This window comes from Monopterus albus, unplaced genomic scaffold (genome assembly GCF_001952655.1).
Source record: "Monopterus albus unplaced genomic scaffold, M_albus_1.0 scaffold375.1, whole genome shotgun sequence".
Lineage (NCBI taxonomy): Eukaryota > Metazoa > Chordata > Actinopteri > Synbranchiformes > Synbranchidae > Monopterus > Monopterus albus.
This window is the reverse complement of record NW_018128255.1, coordinates 197,917-219,683: the sequence shown is the minus strand read 5'-3', so window position 1 is coordinate 219,683 and position 21,767 is coordinate 197,917. Positions and strand designations below refer to the sequence as shown.

The 21,767-nt window shown below is 39.7% G+C and overlaps 1 protein-coding gene across 1 annotated transcript in view; it reads left to right on the top strand.

Moving 5' to 3' along the window:
• The window catches only part of lrrc75bb (leucine rich repeat containing 75Bb), a 34,923-nt gene extending 20,784 nt beyond the window's left edge, over window positions 1-14,139 (top strand). The window contains 2 exon segments of the mRNA XM_020585719.1: window positions 11,820-11,983; window positions 11,986-14,139. Coding sequence (XP_020441375.1) covers window positions 11,820-11,983; window positions 11,986-12,401 — 580 coding nt within the window. The 3' untranslated portion in view covers window positions 12,402-14,139.
• The last annotated feature ends 7,628 nt before the right edge of the window (window positions 14,140-21,767 follow it).

The following is a 21,767-nucleotide window of genomic DNA, read 5'->3' as shown; positions in this document are numbered from 1 at the left end:
CGCTTCTAAGTCTGTGAGCCTCGCCTCCAATGCTGCTAGCATCTGACATTTATTACAAGTACCATTATCGCTAAAGGAGGCAGAGGAATAACTGAACATGCGACACTACACTCCGAGCAAGAGAGAGGAGGAGAGGAAGAGGGGGAAGCCATTGCTCTCGATTAAGCTACTAGCTTAGCTAGCTTCTAAACTAGCCGACCTAAAAATAAGCAAGTTAAATTTGGTAGTTAGCAAGAACTTCTGCAACACAAGTACTTTAAGTGGTGCAAGCGTATGTTGTCACTCAAAAATTCAGATGAACCTAGAAAATAGTAAGTTTAATTCCTAAACAATCTGGAAGCAAGCACAACACAGTGCAGGTACCGAAAACAGGACATGAGTACGGTTTACCGCAGAGGCAGGAAACAGCATTCCGTCAAAGGTTCCGCCTGCGAGCTCCATATTGATTATATTTTATATTGTTGTTTGTGGGTTTATAATTTATACTGTTTTATTGCAATGTACAGCACTTTGGTCCAATCTGGTTGTTTTTTTAGTGCTTTATAAATAAAGTTGGTATGGTATGGTATTAGTAGTAATTACAGCAATCTCCATACAGAGACCAAAACTGACAATGAATTACTCACGGTTAATGTCTGTCAGCTGTCAGTCTTGGATCAGCTTGTTCATCTGTGCGATAGATACCCATTGTCATTCAAAAACAATTACAGTCTCATTAAGGAAACACACCGCTGTACATGTTTTTTTCATTACAAAGCCTCAGACCCAACTATGCCACCCCAAAGGCTCTGAGCAGCCAGAATTCCCTGAAGTTAGCACGAATCAGAGTCAACTGCACATGCACAAGATCATGCGTGAGCTCTCAGCTTTGTTTATGTTCTATTAGCTGCTCAATATGTCACCCAGTGCAGCGGTGTGTTTCACTGATGTGTTTTTAATCATTTTTTAACTATACAACTGAGATCTAGGGCACTGACAAAAAAGCTGATCCAGGACTGACACTCTGGACGGCAGTAGACGCACTTGTCTGTTTTGGTCTCTGTATGAGGAGTGTGGAAAATACTGTCAATATAGAAAACGACCGGCCCCATCCTTTAAAAGTGAACGGAGTCGTGGCAGTTGTTTAGGCAGGCATCCTCAGCTATAAGTAAACATTATTTCATCATTTCTATAAAGATATTGAAGACAAGGCTACTGTACCTTACCAGCATCAGTTTTTATGTAACAGAGTTTAGTCATCATATTTAATGTTGCACAGTTCAAGCATTGTGAAATATTATGTTTTCAAAGATGATGAAACACCTGCCTTCCAAACATTATAAGCAAAAGTGTTACGACACCAGGTATTTGACAAATGTTGTCTTTGCAATCTGTCATGCATGAAGTTCAAAAGTGTGAAAGACTCTTCCAGCCTACAGTAGCTGTTCACTTGTTCTGTCAATTTTCCTTAGACTCCAGCTGGTTTTCTCATCAGACTCCTACTCAAACCCAGTCTCAACATAACAAAGATGCTCCTACTTTATCCTTTTTATCAGCAGTAGTAATGTCACACTGAGGCTGCTAAAAGCATCAGTGCACTTGTCAAGATGGTCAAACAGCATCTAAGACGCAAGCCACCACCACCTTACTGAATTTTGAACTGGGAGCCTGAGTCAGTCCCACCCAGTCTTCACTCAGTGACTGGCCAGGTGTGCAGTGGTGACAAAGTAAGGCAGAGCTTGAACTTCTCACTCAAGCTCCTTATAATTCACATCTGCCACTTTACTGTATGTGTGTACTGCTGAGTGAAACACCAGGAAAGACTGTCCAAAAGTGGTTAACCTCCTTTGTCTTTGAAAAAGATGCTAATATTTTTTGACTAAGGACGTAATTGGACAGCTCTACATACTGTATGAGCTAGTTGAAGCATACTGGTGCCTTAGGTTAAAAAGAACTAGTTTATGCAATATGTTGCTGACAACACTGGAAAGCAAAGGTCTGTTGCCTAGATGGGTAAGGCACAATAAAAAGCAGGCCATGAGAGCGAGGGATACGAGCACATATTTTGAGGTTCTTTTCGAGGCCATTCATAGTGTTGCACAGCCTGACAAAAGGATACTATTGCAGTCCGAAATTGTCAGTTAGCACCCAGTAACCTGTTTCTGATCACTACCTTTTTCACTAGAGATACGGCTCATCTCAATGTTCAGGTTTAAATGATTTCTTTTTTCCACTTATCAACACCTGCTCTTCGCTCATCTGTGAAAAATACCCTCTTGAGCCCCTGTGGCTCATCATGAACATGTGTTCAACCTCCCAAAATTCTGAATCAGATCACTCTGTAGTACTTCCTGTGATTCCCTGTGGCTGCTCAGAATTTTAAATTACATGATGCTGACATGCAGGTTGAGGCTGCTGCACTATGACTCCACCAGCATATGCATTCATCACTTTGATCACTAACAACTGAATGTCCTTCATGTTTTAACAAGGTCACAACCTTCTGCTCATCTTTCCTCACAAGCTAAAAAGACCAGCTTCCCCAAGTGGCACCTTACAATCTCCTCTCACGTCTGCATCATATCCTGGCAAGCATTAGCCAATGTAAAGTCCTCAAGGTGTCTTGGCTATAACTATATTTGGTTGAGCAGTGAAGGTTTTTTAGACCTCTGCGTAACAGTCTGGAAGTGTATTACTTTTTCAACGACTATATTTCTAGCCCTGATTCCTCGACGGCCTTTCTCCAGCTAATCACCAGGGAAGTGTTCACTTGGATTCTCTCTCTACTTTCTGCTCTGCTCAGGCTAATTTGCTCTAATCTTTCAAGAATCCCTTACATCTTCCTTCCTCACTGTTGTGTCCTGCCTTTCTGCTGTTCATGATTGTTCCAGGCAAGGAACAATCACCTTTTGCAGTGTGTGTGTGTTTGTGACTTATGAATTTAGGCTTATCCTACTCAGGTCATGTCCACATTGACGTAATTTACCACACTCAGTAAAGTATGCAGTTAATATATTTATTTTTTAACTTGTTTTGAACTAAAAATCATTAAGTAAGTAGTGCTGACAGAGTACTGGGTTAACTTTACCCAGTACCTGTGGATACTTTTGACTTAGTGATAGTGTTACATTTTATTCTTTTTTTGGATTATTGAGTTAAAAGAGCCCCCTTGGCTTTCTATCCATGGGCAATGAGTAAAGTTAACCTATTATTGTGTCTCACTGGCTCAATTTCAATCTAGTGATTTTTACTGATGCACAGTATTTACTACAGCTGCTGTGCTGTGTCTAGAAAGATAAACTTTCTTTCTAATATATTGCTTTACATGTGACGTCCGCACACTGAGCCTGTGTCATCTGCCTTTAGCACAACCTATTTCTGGAGCATCCCCTGATGTGAGGCCCAGACTCTGAATCAGCACCCCTGACATCTGACTACCCCGTAAGGTTGACTCTTAAAGACAAGAGCTAAAGCTGAAAGAATGTGTAACTAATATGAATTGTGTTTTTCAGTTCACAAACACAGATGTCACATTTCAAAGGTTTTCCTTTATCTGGTCACATTTATGTTCAGACTCTTCCACTTGGTATACTCAAAATACTTTATAATTAACCTTAACTTTTATTAGACTTAAAGATCTAGCCAACATCCTTGTCTATGAATAATTGAGGGCTTCCCACAGCACAGACTGGAAGGCGTGGGAGAGGAGGAAGAGAGACTCAATACTCATCGCCCTAATCTTTAGGGCACAAGGCCATAGTGCAATAATTAGAATGATTAAATCCATTGATCAGTAAACATGGGGTTGGGGGTTTATTTAACATTAATTTAGAAACTTGAGGCATGAGACTTTAAATAAAAGACTTTCAAGACCTTTTTTTAATCCAGGGATTGAAGCACTTATTGATTTAACTGTGAAACTGAGATAAGGCTGCCACTGCTTAAGAATATCAGAAACAAGGAATGGTGTGTTTCTAATGGCCTGCGGGTCTTGTTCTTTTGAGACTGATGCACATCGCTCCCTACGATTAAGCCCCTCAGTCAGTGTTCAGAGCCCTGCATTTTAATGATGGTTTCATAACCGTGCCTTGGCATAGTATAGCAGACACAGGCGCACTCCTCAGTGATATACAGTTATGTAATGCAAATTGTTTTCTGTGTGTTCTCTGGTAGTATTCTTTTCTCTTGAGCATCCTGTTTGTCACACATAGAATACATTTTGCCTTCTAAACGCTGCATAGTTGCCTTATGGTACATTCTGTTTCAAGAGGTTTTATAATCATTGGCAAAGCAAATATGGTTTTATCTTTGGTTGGAAGTGAAGTATTACTAGGAATAATCTATGTCACATCCATGTTTGGCTGAATGTGTTGTTTTTGGTCCTTTCTTCTTTCTTTATGCCACGTGGGTTCCCCCTTTTGGTGTTCTCCCTCTTTAGTCTAGCTTCTGTTTTGAATAAAGGGTTGTATGAAGAGCTGATGGCTGATTAAGACTTGCTACACTCAACAGACTAATTTCTATTCAACATGAACATTGCTACTTCCCCTCAAATTTTAAACTTAAAGCTTCCAGGGATGCAGTAACTAATCTGAGATGTTAAAACACTACGCAGCCCAGAGCTGCTCCATTGACAGTGTACAATGGAGGAAGCCATAATCAGCCGTTACGATTTAATGTTTCACTGAAATTTAATCCAAATGAGATCCTTCCCAGAAAACCCATTGTTTCCGTGAAACTAGAGGATGCTGGATAATATATGCAATCACCACTTTCATGTTGCCCTGCACATTTCTCACAGAACTGTAGTATCAGTGTGACAGTTACATAGTTGAAGAAATGGAAAATTGAGCTATAAAGGATTCTCATTAACAAAGACTAAAGTATCCTAAGTCTTGAGAGATACATGTTTGATACTAAAACTGAGCTGAGTTAAACAAACAGGTTGAGGAAATGTTCAGCTCTAGTGCCCACAGCAAACAGCCTGAAGGCTTGTTCAGATAAAACACAAGCACAGGAATAAAGGAGCATTCCTTTACCAGCTCACTTTTCAAGGATAAGTTTGCACAGTAGACACTTGTAGGCTCATCCAAAGCTGAGTCAGTCTGCTTTACATGTACATTATTATACAAATGCCTGGAGGCAAACTGGCTCAGATCGATTTAAGGAATAAACAAGTCAAAGCCAAAACAATGATGAAGCAGGCTGACCAATCTCATGGGGCTGTGGAACAGCATCCGCATCCAGTCTCTCTCTCGAGTGACATAGCTTGTGCTTCCAACTGAGAGAGCCCATTGTTTGATATTATCTCTGATCTGATAGCCGATAAATATTTTCTCATCCATTACTACAGACTTTTGTTTGTCTGGACAAAGGTTGAGTGTCTGTAGAAAAACTAAATATTTAGGACATTTCATTACAGATCAGCTTTCTGATGATGAGGATATATATCGGCAGTGTCGCATTTTGTATGCTCAAGCTAATATGTTGGTTAGGAAATTTCACATGTGTTCTGCTAATGTTAAAGTTCATCTGTTCAGAACATACTGTACACCGTTGTATACTGCCCCATTGTGGTGTAAATATAAGGTAGCTACTTTACAGAAACTTAAAGTTGCTTAGAATGATGCCTTGAGGATTCTGCTTAAGAAGCCTAGGTCCACCAGCGCCAGTCTGTTGTGTTCACAGGTCCATGTTAGTACCTTGCAGGCATTAATGAGAAACCTGATGTACAGATTTATCTGTCGTGTGAATAACTCTGAGAACAGTCTTATAATGATGCTGGCTAATCCTGGTTTTAGTGTAGTACGTTACCAGTCCTCTCTGTGGAAACATTGGTATAAATGTCTTTTATGATTTTTATTTTTTTTTCTTCTTTTATATCCTTTCCTTTTTTCTTTTATTTCTTTTTTTGAATGGACCTTGAGTCTGCTAATAAAGGATGATGATGATGATGATGACTATCCAACTACATGTGAGACAATCACAGGTCTCACTTTCCAATAAGGTGTATTTCATAAATTGTTCAGAGGTCAACTATAGTATTAATCATTAATAAATGTGGTAGTTTTTTAATTATAAGCAACAGCCTAAGCCCTTAGTAAGAACATCTTTTGGGCTGCCAGATCAGCAGATTTCCTCCTCATGTATTAACTTTTCTAACTTAACCAGCTGCTCGGTGTTCCTTTATTTTTACCTGGCAGCCATGAGACTAAAACCTAGAATATCTTTCTAAATTCAATGTCTTTAGGTTTTGGACTGCTGGTCAAACTATACAAGACATTTGAAAACGAAGTATTTTTCTGTTCAATAAACTAACTTAGCAGCAGATTCACTGATAATAAAGATAATCCTTTGCTGTAACTGACTGCCTTAGTGGGATCAATCATGAGATAGTGGTGCTAAAAGTGTGAGTGTCAGGCGAAATACATTTATTAAGCTAGCCAGTTAAAACAGTCACCACTGATGATTTTATTTAATCCCAGAATGAATGAACATGACCATGAACATGAAGAAAATAACCTCTAATACTCTCCGGTCCCTTGATGTATTACTGAGTCAAGAGAATAAATGAAGGGGAACATTTATTCTGTGTGGGAGGACAGATTACAGGTTTCACCTGGAATTTGTTTTTACCACTCACCCTGGTGGCAGAATACTGTAGGACTCTAAGACTCTCCTGGTAAATAAATTGACTATTTTAACCCAGTAGACCATACAAATAGACTCAACCCTTTCAGCGCTTTTTAAAATGTTCGCCTGTGCAGCCCTCTGTCTCTTTCAGGTTCACTGCAGGGCGAGTGTTTGGTTGCACTCTAGTGGAAACTGACGGTGAAGTACAGCAGGAAGGTGGCAGTCTAGCACTGATGATGAGCACTTAACTTTTGTAAAACCAGGAAAGGCAACTAGACAAAGTGGAGACTAACCTGACACTGAGTGGCACCAATGTGGGTTAGAAAATTAGTGGGAATACAGAAACCCATAGCATGCACCTTAATGGAGATGCTTTTATCATGTCTGGGGATGTATAGCACACAATGACAAAGAGGGAACCGTACAATATTATAAGTGGCAAATAAAAACAGTCAGTGTGTATATTATTAGAATTTAAAGGTGCAAACTGAACATATTAAAATACATTTTTTATATTGGAGCAGGCTGCCTTTGTATCAGCAGTGGCAGCCTGTGACATAGATCAAGCCACTGTAGATTTGTTTAGTATAAACAGTGCAGTTTAAATGGTTTCATTAAAGGACACGTGCTCTGGTTTTGTTCTGACCTCGATCTCCTATCCTGCACTCTACTTCGACATCACAAACCCCAGATTTACATAACTATAGAACAGCAAGGACCCGTGTTGAGTGCATAAAAGTTAACAACATCCCTGAGGGAAGACAGACTATGAAAAGCAATTAGACAGTCTGTCTGAACCCACATTTAGCCAGCCAATAGCTTGACACATGAGAGTCAGATCTTATTAGATTCCTGTGCTCTTGTATCAGTTGCTCCTGAGGATGTCAATAGATGGATTTCCCTCAGTTGTTTGCTTTTAAATTAGTCCCAGTACAGGGGGTGCTCTTGGATCGTGTTTATGCGGGTAGTCGATCCTTTGAAGTTGTTAGTGTCTGAACGAGTCCAGGAGGATATACACCACTACCTACAAGCACAAGATGAGACATCTTATTGTTTATGTTATTATCATTTCATGGTAACGCACTACAGTGTGTGTCACTACACTGTGACTTTGGAAGTGCTAGCGGTGGCCAGCCGAGTGGGCTGTCGTGTGGAACTGTGCCCGCAGAGCAGGGAGGCACATTTGGAAAGAAGTCTGAAGTCATCTTTACTTTGTCTCATTAAAAGATCATTAGAGGCCATCCTCCCCTCTGCACCACCCACTCAGCTCCAGAGTAGTTCTTCCTACACAAAACATAGGTGAGAGGGCAGGGCTCCAGCAGAAGCAGGAAAACCCACCTATAAATAAATCAGAGAGAACAAAAGTCGATGCTCATAATCGTTTTATTACAGGCACTGCAGAAGCTGCACAATGGTACAGTAAACCTTCTGAAGTCACAGAAGTAGCTGTGTTTGCCAAGAAGCAAACACAGACTGTCCCAGCATCTTAAGAAGCCACAGTTAAAAGTCCATAACATTTTAGCACTGACACAATTAGTCAATGAATCCATCTGCCATATTTACAGAAAGTTAGTCATTAAACATCATTTTAATTATCGTCCAAACAAGAATTTGTTATAAAAAGGTCAAACATTTACTGATTTCAGCTTCTAAATATGATGATTTGCTTCACTGTAAACCGAATAGCCTTGGATCGTGTACTGTCAGTAAGACAAAACAAGCTATCTGAAGATGTCACATCAGGTTTATGGAAATGGTGACGGACATTTTTCATGTTTTCTGACGTTTAACAACTAAGCCTATGGTTCTCAGCCTTTTTGGCTTGTTATCCCTCAAAACCATGTTATACTGGATAGCCAACTTGTAGCAAGTGCATGTAAAGAATGTTTGTTCCCAGATTGTTTCATTTTAAAACTTTGAGGTACCTAAAGATATTAAATTAGAGTAAATAGTGAAGATTATAAAAAGTCAGAAAAATAAAATAAATGTCATTTTGACTAAACAGTCAATTAATAGACAAAACAACAAATGAACTGATATTGAAAATCATTGCTACTTGGAGCACTGTAATGCTAAATTTAAAAACATACAGGTAGCACTTTCATATGTGACAGATACAATACTCAGTACACAGAGGCCAGTGACTGCTATGACAAAAACAAACAATTTATTTACAAAGCAGTAGAATTTCTTCATATACTTGCATGAGAGCAAGGTAGATATAATCCAGAATAAAAGATAACAATAAACAAACAGCCAAAAATAAGTAAATAAAATCAAATACTAAAAGTCTACGTGGGCCCAGGCTGGACAACGAAAGTAGGCCAGTGCAGTAGTATGTCTAAACCCAATCTACAAACAACGTCATACACATATATCAGTTCAAATAAAACTGGTTGACACCACTTCAGAGTTTTCTATGTGCAATAAGCTGAAGTGACTTGAACCACATAACAAACATGCAATTAAAATGGCTAACTTGCTAACAGCCTCTTCTCAGCCACAGCCCAAAGCACCACAAGAGTAACCATGGACATAAATGGCCCATACAGTTGGATAAATATATCAACTGTGATAAAAAGCCTGGGAAAACCAGTGGTTGGATTTTCTAATAATTCCTCTCTTGGACACTAAATAAAACAAAAACATTGAAATAAATACACAGAAACAGTATAAATATTTGATAAATTTACAAAATAAAAATAAGTAACAACTACTGTACCTTGTTATAGAGTTCCCACAGTTCCCTCTTCCATCAGGGACATACAGGTAACAGGAATCTACATATTATAGAAGGATTTAAAAGGAATCATTGTAGTACTCTGTATACTTGATTCCTTGGCTGATATCAGTAAGCAATCACTCCAAGCAATGTTTGATGAATCCACATTTACACTTTAAATTCATAGCTTTGTAGACACTTAAAATAAGCCGACCAAATCAAACACCAAACAAAAGGCCAGATGACACTGCTCTCCCTCAAGTGTGCTCTGAACCAGGTAGAAAGGCCCACGTGAACTTCCAGCCCCTTTTTTATAAACTCCGCCCATTGTCTGGATCTAAAGGGAATCCTCCCTTTACCTTCCCCTCTACACATATACTGTATAATCTGATCTGTGATATTTGAATCTATAAAGAATAAGATTAAATCACTAGTTTCAAAACCCTTTCAAACAAGCTAATCATAAAATGAAAGCGTGTATACAAGTGCTTCAACAGATCAAATTCAAAATGAGAGAGACAGTGAAACTGCACAACAGGGAAAATAAAGTAAAAAGTAAAGGCCAAGAAATTGAAGGACCAAAAAAATGAGAGGATATGAAGCAGAGAGAGCTGAATTATAACCTACTCCTGGAATCAATAATCTTGCGAATCACAGCCTAAGTGCACTACAGATCTTTTTCTTAACTGAGCAGAGAGAATGACAAGTATTAAGCACAGCTTGGCGATTTATGAGGCTCTCACACTAGAGAGCAGAGAAAGATGTGGGGGCAATCCTCGCTATGCCTGGAGAAGCAAAGGGACGAGCAAGGGCAAGCTGGAATAAGATAAAGCAAGGATAAACCTTAGGCCAGAACATTTTTATCCTATTTGTCTGCTTTTTTAAACAAAGGCTCCCAAACCCACACCTTACTGTCATTTATTTAACAGATAGCTTCCCCTCTGACTTTTACTAAGTCTAAATAACAGTAAAAACAAAGGGATGTGATGCACTACAACAGGCTCTGTCCAACACTGAAGTGCTACCATGCATGTAGATGCCACATAGCTTGAATGAATTTTTAATAATGTTTTGGTGTAGAGAGAAGATTTTGCTTCACTTTGACCAGTGCAAGCAGAGGCAGTGAGGGACACAATGATCCAACCTGACAGGTGCAATAGTTACTGTACTTTTCCTTAGAATAGTTTCACCTCACACTTGTCTAAAGTAATTTGGTCTAGACAGCAGTCAACTAACTTGACTGTAAGTAACAGGCGTGAGAGAAGGAATAAATCAGTGCAACACACTATGGGTTTTCCTCACCATTGCAGTGAAGTCCATACACAGATAAGACGTGCCATTTTACTTATGCTAGATCAATACGAACTCCCACTACTCCCCATGCACATCTCCTCCATGTATTAGGAAAGCTGGATAAGCCCCGCTGCCAGTTTTTCCCAGTCATATTGCCACTCAGGGTATTGCAACCAAAAATCCTCCTACAACCCAGGGACTAATCTAGATGGAGGTTTACTATTATAAAACTTTCCAGCACCCGGGCCCTAAAAGTGAGTTTTATTACCGTTATCATACTAATGTAAAGTTTGTCGGCCGAGTGGGAATGCACATGTGCAGCAAAACTCACTTGGCTCATGCACCCCAGGAGGATCCGAATGTATCGAATACAAATTGGATCACATTTCACCTGCTTTCAGTGCTTTTATAGGTCACTGACCACACACTGCTGCCAGTATCAGGGACTAATCAATTAATCATATGCTGCAGGGAGAGATCAAACCTCCAGCCCTGTATCTTCCTAAACTAATAACTGTACAACTGAGCTCATTATCTGTTGGGGTCAATATAATTCTTGTTGTCGACATCTACAGTATAACCATGTAACCAGGCATCACCTAAACACACGACGGCACTAAGAGCAGGCAAAATGTGATACAAGTGGCATTACGACCATAGAGGTGAGCTGCATCACCTCCATTAGATGCAGGGTTGTTGGGGTTTTTTTCGTTCATTTAATCAGATTTGAAGCTGGCTAAATATTGTTGCTTGTTCTGCATTAAAGGATCACTTCTTTGACAGTTGTTTTGTACTGGTCCTGGTTTTTGAGATGACTTTACAGAAAAGAAGTGACTCCCAGTGGAGGACATTCAGCCCAGGACACTGAATTTGTTACTTGAGACACATTTAAATGCAAATTCTCTTCTCTACATTATTGATTTCTACAGTCTCTACACTGGAGGATGCTGTTGCTTTTTTGCATACTTTGCAGTTCTTCTCTACATGTGGGACAGTAACAAAGCTTTTTAAATCAATAACCTCATTATCATTATCTAAAGATCATTTGTCTTTATGCCCTTTTGCTACGTTAACTGCCAGTGCTGAAGGATTAGCACACTTTTAATACTGTCTGCAACAGATGGCCATTTTATGCTTCAGAGATCTAACTTGCAAGTAAATGATAGAAATTGGTTTTGTGTCCTCTCTCAAACAGCCTGAAGACCATCCTGAAGAAGAAACTGTCAGGTGACGTGGTCAACATATCAGGCATCCCTCTTTCCGGCCGAGATGTCCACCGCGTGGCCTTCTACCTGCAGAGCAGCAGTGACGCGGTGTCGGCCGTGGACCTGAGCTTCACTGAGCTGCAGGATGAGAGCTTAACCTCAGCCGCTTGCCAAAACTCAGCATACTAGCTGTCAATGGTAACCGTCTGACAGTAGCCATCCTGAAAGACCTGACAGACATAGTAAAAGACCCCAAGAGGTTCCCCAGTCTGGCCTGGATAGACATGGGCAACAATGTCGATATCTTCACTGTGCCACAGCCACTACTTGTGGCCCTGCGGCGGCGCTTTGGCTTGCGTAGCAGCCTTCCCACCATTTATGAGTACAGTGAGGCGCAGGCATTTGGTGGCTACAACCCAAACATGGAGACTTCTGTGGAGGAGCCCAGTCTGTATGAGGAGGGAGAGGAGGATGATAGAGAGGAGGAGGAGGACAGGCTGGAACTTCAAGCCTGGGGCTTTGGAGAAAAACACATGTCAAAAAATATTCCGCTGCACTTCTGTGGAAGGTGATTTACCAGAGTAGCTTTCTTTTAGACTGGTAGCCCCTTACATCTCTCTGTACTGTATCACCTCACCCAAAGTCTGGCCTCTTGTGTTGTGGCAGAAGATACTTCCAGTGACCCACATGTTTCTGAAAATAACTCTTGTGTGTTCCTGCGGATGTTCTGACCTCAGAAACTCTGAAACGCATCTCAGACAGTAAGAGTATATTTATATGAATCGATTCAACCATTGTTTATCCAGGACAAGTTGAATTGTACATGAACTGAACAGGCTTGCTGTTAACCAGTGCTTCATGTTCCTAAGGTTTCATGCTTTCAAACCTTGAAGCTTCCCATTTGTCTGGAATAGTTGTGGGTTAAGTGGCCTGCTCAAGGTCACCTCAGCAGTGGCTGTTAAAGAAGGAAGGCGGGTTACAAATTTGCATTTCCCCATCACATTTATCCAGCTGGTTTGGCTTCTCTGATGACTTTGCCCTTGCTACTCCTTTCCTGTGAAAAATCTAAGTTGAAATCAACTAAATATCCTACTTAAGAAATGCATCAGTTTAACATCAAAATATGTTTTTGCTGTGATATATGTTGTATGTTTTTAGTCAGAACTCAACTGCAGGGAAATTATGTTAACATAAAATAATGCTTCCGATTCTTCCTGGATATACTATATATTCAGGAATTATATTAACATAACAGGTGAATTGTGGTACCAGACAGTGATGCATACTGAAGAGTACTCACTTTCATTGAAATTCTGAGTGCCGATGCTGCTTCAGTTCATGTTGATTTACTGATGCTGCACCCACATGGAGAGCAGTCTCGGCCTGATAGGCACATGCAGGACTGCAGACAACACACATAATGTTTGGGCGTGAGCTGCTGATGAACTGATTGCTGCTTCTGTTGGGCCTCATTAAGTCCCTTCAGTCACAGATGGCGAGCAGATCTTTTTTCTTCCAGCAAACAGGACTAGCCCCACATAATTTTGTCCACTGTTGATTCGTGAATGATTCTATTTATAAATGAGACCATAAGCAACAAGAAGGATGCCCACTCCAGCTTTGAAAGGCATCCACAGAATTGACAATGGAAGGAATCATAAACAACTCTGCCTGTAGCTTCTCCTTTATGGTGCTACGGGATTTAAATAAGTCTTTGTTGTGGTGTGGATAAGCTGCAACTGTTTCCTTTTGAGCAGTTTAAAGTTTTGAAAAACTGGGCACTTCACTGTAGTGTAACATCAGACCCCGAAGACACACATCATGTTTACATGTACGTTACAGTAATATTCCAATGAATTTGAGATTCTTTACTGGGGAGACTTGATACAAATTGTGCATGTGAACATAATATCACAAGAGCCCATTTTCTCCTGCCTACACGTTAATGTGGTTCTGTTTTCATGGTGTTATTCAGGAAAATCTGTTTATTTGTATTTACAGGGACATTAAAAACAGGATGCCTGGTCTGTGTGTGTGTGTGTGTATGTTTGTGTAAGAGCATAATAAGAGTGTGTGCCTGTGGGCATCTGTGTGTTGTCATACAGAGTAAATTACTACCTTTGATCGCAGAAATGAAATGTTTACTCATTTGCACTTTAAGGACAACGCGTCCCTGAATACACAGGCTTTGTTGTTGTGGGATGTTGCTGATATAAAAACTACTTACTGAGTGACCTACATCTAAAATAAATGTTTTATCTCTTTATCTCATTATTATTTCCTTTCTTGATTTAATAGACAGTTCATTAGCCAAATCACTATCATGATAAAAAAAAAACTCTATTGTAAATGATTTTAAAGTTCATGGCTGATGAAATCATGGCTACAGTAGCTTTTAAAGTAAAAGTGATGTATGTGTCTGCTGTTGTTTCACAAATAAACTTGATTTGAATAACATGTGCCTTGTGTGGGCTCTTTTGTTTAAGTCTTAAGTAAATAACAATTTTGGCCAAAACTTGAAAACACTGCTGATATTTCATGCCAACAGCAACGCAGAAATAAACTAGAATTACCGCTTTGCTGGTGTATGCCTCCACCACCCATGTTGAATTCACTGGTATGGGATAGAAGTGAGGTCACAGTGACCTTTGACCACTAAAATTTAATCAGTTCATCTTTCAGTCCAAGTGGACACTTGTGCCAAATTTGAAGATATTTCCTCAAGGTGTTCCTGACATATTGTGTTCACAAGAATGGGATGGCAAAACCTGGAAACACAATGCCTCCGGCAGGGGATATTGCCCTTTAGGTGAGGGACAGAAAACCAAAACAATTGCAGACGTGAGTGATAATTCTCATTGTATTCATCACTACGAGTGACCCCTCTCTCACTGCGACTAGCCATTTGAGCCATATAAAAGTATTCATTAGTGCAGCTTCAAAAATGAGGCCTATATTTAGTTTAAGACTGTACAGTATGGAGCCTGCTGTAAAACAAAAGTATATAGCACTATAGAGCATAAGGAACTCACATCACATTTAACACCCCTCCAGGAGATGTCATATTTTACCTGGGTTTTATAGCATGGCAGTCTTTTTGAAAATGATCACTGTGAATGGAAAGATGACAGTTTAATCTGTCAGTGTGTTCATATTATGATATATTAATTAGACGAACAAAGACAGTTGGGACTTCAAATCAAATCAAATTAAATTTTATTTGTATAGTGCCAAACCACAACAAAAGTCATCTCAGGACACTTTACAAAGTAAAGTCTAGACCTTACTATTATCACTATTATTATAGAGGAAAACCCAACAAATCCCCCTTGAGCAAGCACTTGGCGACAGCGGTGAGATAAAAGCTCCCTTTAACAGAAGAAACCTCCGACAGACACCGGCTTGTGGGGGGCGACCTCCTGCCTCGACCGGTTGGGGTGAGTGGATAGAGGAGAGACAAAAGAAGAAAAGCAACAAGACTTGATCTTAAATTTTATCAAACATAATTTAGGCATTAAAGCTGTGAATGTTAGAAATTATACTCAAATTTCAGGGACACTTTAGAGATAGACTGATCAGTCTGGGGTTTGGAGAAGCTGGTTTCCTTTTCAGGGTTTAATATTGTGTGTGGGTGAACATGGGGCTCTGCACAGACCTGTCACAGGCAGAACAATACTATCATCATGTTGACTTGTGGTGGCTTTGCTGGCGAGGCAGTTTTATGTTTGTATTGGCAGAACCGGGGGCCATCCATCTTCAGTCCCTGTCCATCACAACAAGCAGAGGAGTGTCAGATAACAGAGGATCCTGTTCTGGTTTGTACCCGAAGCTGAGACAACCTGCAGACATTTAGCAGTTCAAGTCCTTCATGTCAAAGCAGTGGACAGTAACAAAGCATAATGACTCAAGTCATGTACTTCACATTTTTTGTACTTTTGTCTTAATTAACATCATGAATGCAGGACTTGTACTGTAAGTAAAATATTTCATGCTTCTTCCACCGCTGTACTTTTTCAAAATATTTCAGAGGGAAATATCCTACTTTTTACATGTACCTAAAATAATGTATTCCAAAACTATACGAGAAAAACAACCTTGTTTGAGCGTGATGACATAATTTCTAAAGATGCCACTTTCTGAAAGGGAAGGAGGTAGCAGAAGTTCCTCAACATCTCAAACAGCATGTAATTCTTCAGCAGAAGTAAAACGAACAAAATCCCCAAAAGTGGAGAAACTGGGTCGTTGTGAACAGAATGCATTAGCAGAGTTTAAACTGACAAACATTAGTGATCGATTCCAAGCTGCTTTTATTTCATTATTGTTACTGTTGTTGCTAGTCCTCATTGTCCATGCTACTGTTTTGAGTATATCACACCTATCAGTCTCTGCTGTCAAGGTCAGGGGCCAACCCCGAGCTGTTTGTCCCAACAATCAACTATTAACATAAACCATGATGAACAGTAAAACAAAGGGAAAGTTTAACTTAACCATAACACAAGGATGCTGCTGTTCTGCTGCCCGAATTTCTTCATTTATTTGGTTTAGTTTTATTTTTCTTTAATATGTACTGAATGTCAGTCTGCATAGAGTTGGATTCACCCGAACTACACACTTTCACACAATCAACTTAACTGAATAATCCCTTTGTCGCTTTTGTTAATGTCTGTTGTCTCGTATTCTATGTTATGTCCTTTGTCCTATAAATGTGTTATTTTGTGTTGCAATAAAAAAAGCTAAAAAGCTGCTTACATGTTAACTTATATGTTAACTCATCAATAATTTAACCCCAGGCTTTGATTTCGAATGCACATCTCTTACAGGTACTGTAGTATTTTATCATTGCTAAAGAGTTTTGTTGATCACTGCTCACATGAAAGTGGTAACAGAGAATGTAATTAAGATTTATCAGTTCAAAGTTTGGGTACACATTTTTCAGATAGATTACACTCCTTGTTTACTAAATCAAGGGTCCAGCTGGAGTTGTTACTCACTGGCGTCAGTGTTTGAAACCATGCAGTAATTGCTTACAGGTTAGTACACACTGTGCTACAGTCATGTAGGAGGCAGGGTGAATGTTTTCATTCATTCTTCCTTTTGTTTGTTCTTTCTGGCAAAGTGAACCTCTCACTGCAGCTTCTCTTCTTTTCTGACAAATGCACTTTGTGCTGGCACCTATTAAAAGTATCATCAAGGGTCATAAAGTATCAAGGGTAAAAGTGCTTATTCTTTTGTGGGGGGCTGTGACTGATTCATGATCATATTTATGGGATTATTAGGCTCATAATACTTATGAATTAGAGTGTAGGCTACATTATACTGTTGCAGCTGCTTGAGGTGGAGCTTACTATTTTATATATAGCTAGTCCAGTGGTTCCCCAGTGGCCAGGCCCCCCCCCACAAAGGGTTCCCAGATGAAGCGGAGGCGTCTTGAGATGATGAAAGAAAGAAGAAAAAGAAAACTCAGAGCTTTACTGCACAAACTTGTAGTAAATGTTTGGACTTGTCTCTAATCTTTGCCTGCTGTGAAAACATAGATATTTTTGTTCATGTTTGGACATCAAACATGTATTTAAATGAGACTATCAGAGAGGTTTACAGAGGACATTTCCCTTCAGTGGTACTACAAACAATTTAGATGTCCTCAGACAACTCAGATAAGAGGCCCCAATAAGACACTGCATTTTGCTCGCTTGTCTGTTTTTTTGTTTTGTTGTGTTTGTAAAGGGCCACAAGCAAAAAAAAAAAAAAAAAAACTGTGCACAAGGACCAAAAAGTACAGTATTTCCCTTGGAATTATTTAATGTGTTTGGTTGCACAGTAAAATACATTTATTATAAAGGTATATGATTTATACACAAAGACAAACACACTTTTATCTATGAAATCAAATATACAGTACATGAAACAAACAAAGAGTTTGTACAAAGAGGGAGGAGGCTAAGAGCTTAAACAACAGCCTGTCCAAGAAACTTAAGACAATATTAGTAGAATTACATTTAAAAAGGGGCAGAAGGAGGATTAAACAAGCAGCAGAATAGAAGGTTGCATAAGATGCAATTACACAAGTACTGTACAGTGCAGTGAATTAGTAAATGTACTTTCCACTGCTGCACAATGACACAAAAACAAGTTACTCTGTAAGAGCTATTTGAGCAAGTAAGTGAGTAGCTATTATTATTGCCTAAATTTTAAAAGCTCAGATGTGCCAACAAAAAAAAACTGTGTTCACCACAAATTTAAATGCTTTTATAAACAGTGAGGGGGCAGATTGCTCTCTGTTGTAAAGCACACATGCCCCATCCAGTGGCAGCATTTGGCAGAGCAGCTCCAGACGCCAGAACAAGAAGCAGCTGAATGGTTTTGTACAACAGGAATTAAATCTTTCATTCATCTAAATCAGCATTCAACTAAATATCTCTCACCTGAACTAGAGCACAAAAGAGTAATAACACGAAATTTGTGTTTGCTGAAAACCCCTGAGCTGCAGTATTTTTTTATTTAATTCTGGGTAAAACATGGAGATTTACTGCCATCCAGCCCATGTCATAGTATATCCTAAGTCTTAAAGTTAGCGACTAGACTTGGTTGAGTTTCTTTAAGACGTTTCAGTAATGAACAGTCTCAAAGGAAGTCAAATGAATAAAAAGTTTATGTAAGAGTAATTTTGAAAACAAGAAGAGAACTGAGCTCACAAACAACTCTTTCATTTAGTTTGTTCATGATTGACAACATCCAGCAAATGCATGTGCCTTTTTCATGTTTCACAATCATAGAAACAGATGTGTTGGACCCTCTCCCAGAGTTTTAAATCCAAAGATTCTTCAGTTTGAACTTGTCATGTGCTTCTTGTCCATAAAATGTGGGGAGTCTAGAAACCTTGGCCTTGGATTTGCTTACTCATTTGTTGCAAAATAAAAGACAGCACACTTGATTCGTCCCAGAAAAACAGGGTTTCCAGTAAACTGATTAATTTTAAAATGCAATTTCTACGAAATGGGCACTTATCATCATAAACTGCATGGCTAGGCACAGAGTGGAGGAGTGGATCGATGAAATAAGCTGAGCTGAGCAACTGGTGAACATGGGCTCATGTTCATTATCTCTGAGAACACAGCACAGTTAATAATGGAAGGCAGTGTGGGAAAATAAAGTTTATTTAACATATCAACTCTCAGATGTGTATGGAAATGCACAGGTGATGGATTAGTTTAAAAATTAATCGATAGCAATTCTGATGATTAGGTTTTTAAGTGGCCAATTGAGCAAAACTGCACAAAAACTCTCTGTTGCCAGGTTGTCAGCTTTTGCAAAATTTATGAATTTTTGACAATTGAACAAGCAAAGCAAGCACAATGAAGACAACCCCGTGGACTAGAAGAAAAAGATAAGATATGGGATTTTCTCTATGTTGTCTAATCTTATAGCCAAAGATTAAATTCCTCCTCATCTCAAAACTGAGCGCTTTTGTTACTTCACATAAATGTTCAGCCTTCACTGTGTAGAAGGACGTGTGAGCAGAAACTGTTTCACCTTCATCCAAGGAAGAGGAAAATATTATTTTTGCTCAGTTTAAATTCGGGTTTTTGACCTCACAAATACTTTGATGTGTTAATATCAGACACTAATTATTATGCACATAGGCTGACCAGGAAGTGCTGTTTTACATTGCTTTCAGCTAAAAGAGGTTACTTCTTTCACATCATATTTTCTGTTAATCCTGAGAGGAAACTGAAACACAGTCTGAGTAACTGAATAAGAATGGGCAGGAAAGGAAAAGAAAGCAGATGGGATAGGTCCGAAGCAGACAGAAAACAAAAGGATAAACAAGGAGGAGACAATAACAAGATAAACATTAACTGCTTTCACAATGGGTGTGTGTGTGCCTTTGTATTACTTACTTTATGGGGACTGAAACCTGTTAACACACTCACATTGTGAGGACTCCCATTGTGGGGACAAGCCTCTGGTCCCCACAAGGAAGTCACTGAATTTTAGGGGGCTTTAAGGTTAGGGTTAGGCAAGCAGTGGCTATGGTTAAGGTTAGGATAAGTCTACAGGAAATGAATGTAAGTCAATGTAATGTCCCTACAAGGAATGAAAAGGAAGCGGTAGAATGTGTGTGTGTGTGTGTGTGCATCTTGTCCTCACATGGAGAAGATGTGGGATCCTCACAATCACATTACCAACAGCTGTGGAGAACAGGCGTCTCATTCCCAGAAATAACCCATTTCCTATGAAGCATCAAAGTGATGTTTCAATATTACATCTTCTGATGTGTCGAAATGTGTTAAAATGGACAATCAATGGCTGACTAGTCAGTGTTAAAGCATGTTAGTGGGTAAAATGGGGCCAAAAGAGTCTGGGAACCACAGTTACAAAATTTCACATTGTGGTCATTGCATCAAAAATTTGATCAAACTCAAGTGTGGCACATGTTTTCAGAAAGTGTCCCAGTTGTTACTGGAGCCACATTCTATCAAAGAAATAGCTGTTATGTAGCTCTGTGGATTATCCACAGCAATGCCCATGAAAGAGATGCTGCTGTTTAGTCTTTGTCACTTTCACAAACATAATTTCATTCATCTTCATTTTATTTTGTTAGAAACAAATCTCAGAAATTGATACCGTGTGTTAAAAACTGGGAGAATTATAAAAGAAAGTTTGCGTTGCTTGACACCACTAGAGGTAAGAGAAAAGATATGGTTCTATTTTAGGTGCACCAGCCCGCTAAGGTGAAGTCACATCCACGTCTACCCTAATGGTAATGTGGCTGCATTTCTCACATGTGAGAAAGAGTCTGTACATTTCCATCCTCCACTACAACTTTGATGTTTGAACACTGTGGTGAAATATTCAAGCCAAGATACGTAAAGTATGTCACCACTGGTCTGAAGGCTTCTGCAGATCTTCTAATGTGGCTGTGTGAAATACAGTCAACACAGTAGGGTCGTTTTTTGATGTACCGGAAATGGTAGAAAATGTACGAATACCACAGGCAACAGCAAAACACTGTGTTTTGGACAACTCACACAGAACTACCTTTCTCCAATTTTTGTGAACAAAGAATGCTGTGTGCACATTTTGAGCTGCCATAAATGGGACTTGGAGGAGAAGCTGGTGGGGTAAGCAAGCGAGCAGCTGGTCCTGTGGTGTAGCCGCAACAACCTGGAGCTGAACACGCTCCAAACAGTGGAGATGACAGTGGACTTCAGGAAGAGCCCCCCCATCTCACCCCCCTTACCATACTTGACAGCACTGTATCAGCAATGAAGTCCTACAAGTTCCTGGGCTCCACTGTCTCCCAGGACCTGAAGTGGACATCCAACATCAGGACCACCACCAAGAAGGCACAGCAGAGGATGTACTTCCTGTGCCAGCTCGGGAAGTTCGACCTGCGGTCATTGGTCTCATCCGAGATGGCGACAAGTCCTCACACCCCGGACACAATCTGTTTGAACTCCTCCCCTCTGGACAGCGTTACAGGTCACTGTGCACTAAGACAACCAGGCACAGGGACAGTTTCTTCCCCCTGGCTGTCACCCTGATGAATACTTAACCCATGACAGTATGACTGGACAATAACCCTCAGTGCAATACCTGTGTATATATATTCATTGTACAGATTATACAGATCCATACAGGTCTCTATTTTTAGCTACTCTATTTTTATTCTATTTTTATCTCATTTCCTAATGAACATTCCTTTGCCTGTTTGCATTGTTTATTGCTTGTTTATACTGTTTATTTTGTTATACCACACAGCCTTATGTTGGTATATTATTTACTTGCCCCTTGCTGTTGCCTTGCATGGGGATATGTACATGCACATTGAGAGCCACTGTACCAGAATCAAATTCCTTCTGTTCAACACACCTGGCCAATAAAGCTGATTCTGATTCTGATTATGCATCATTGTGGGTGTGACAGACACTTTAAAT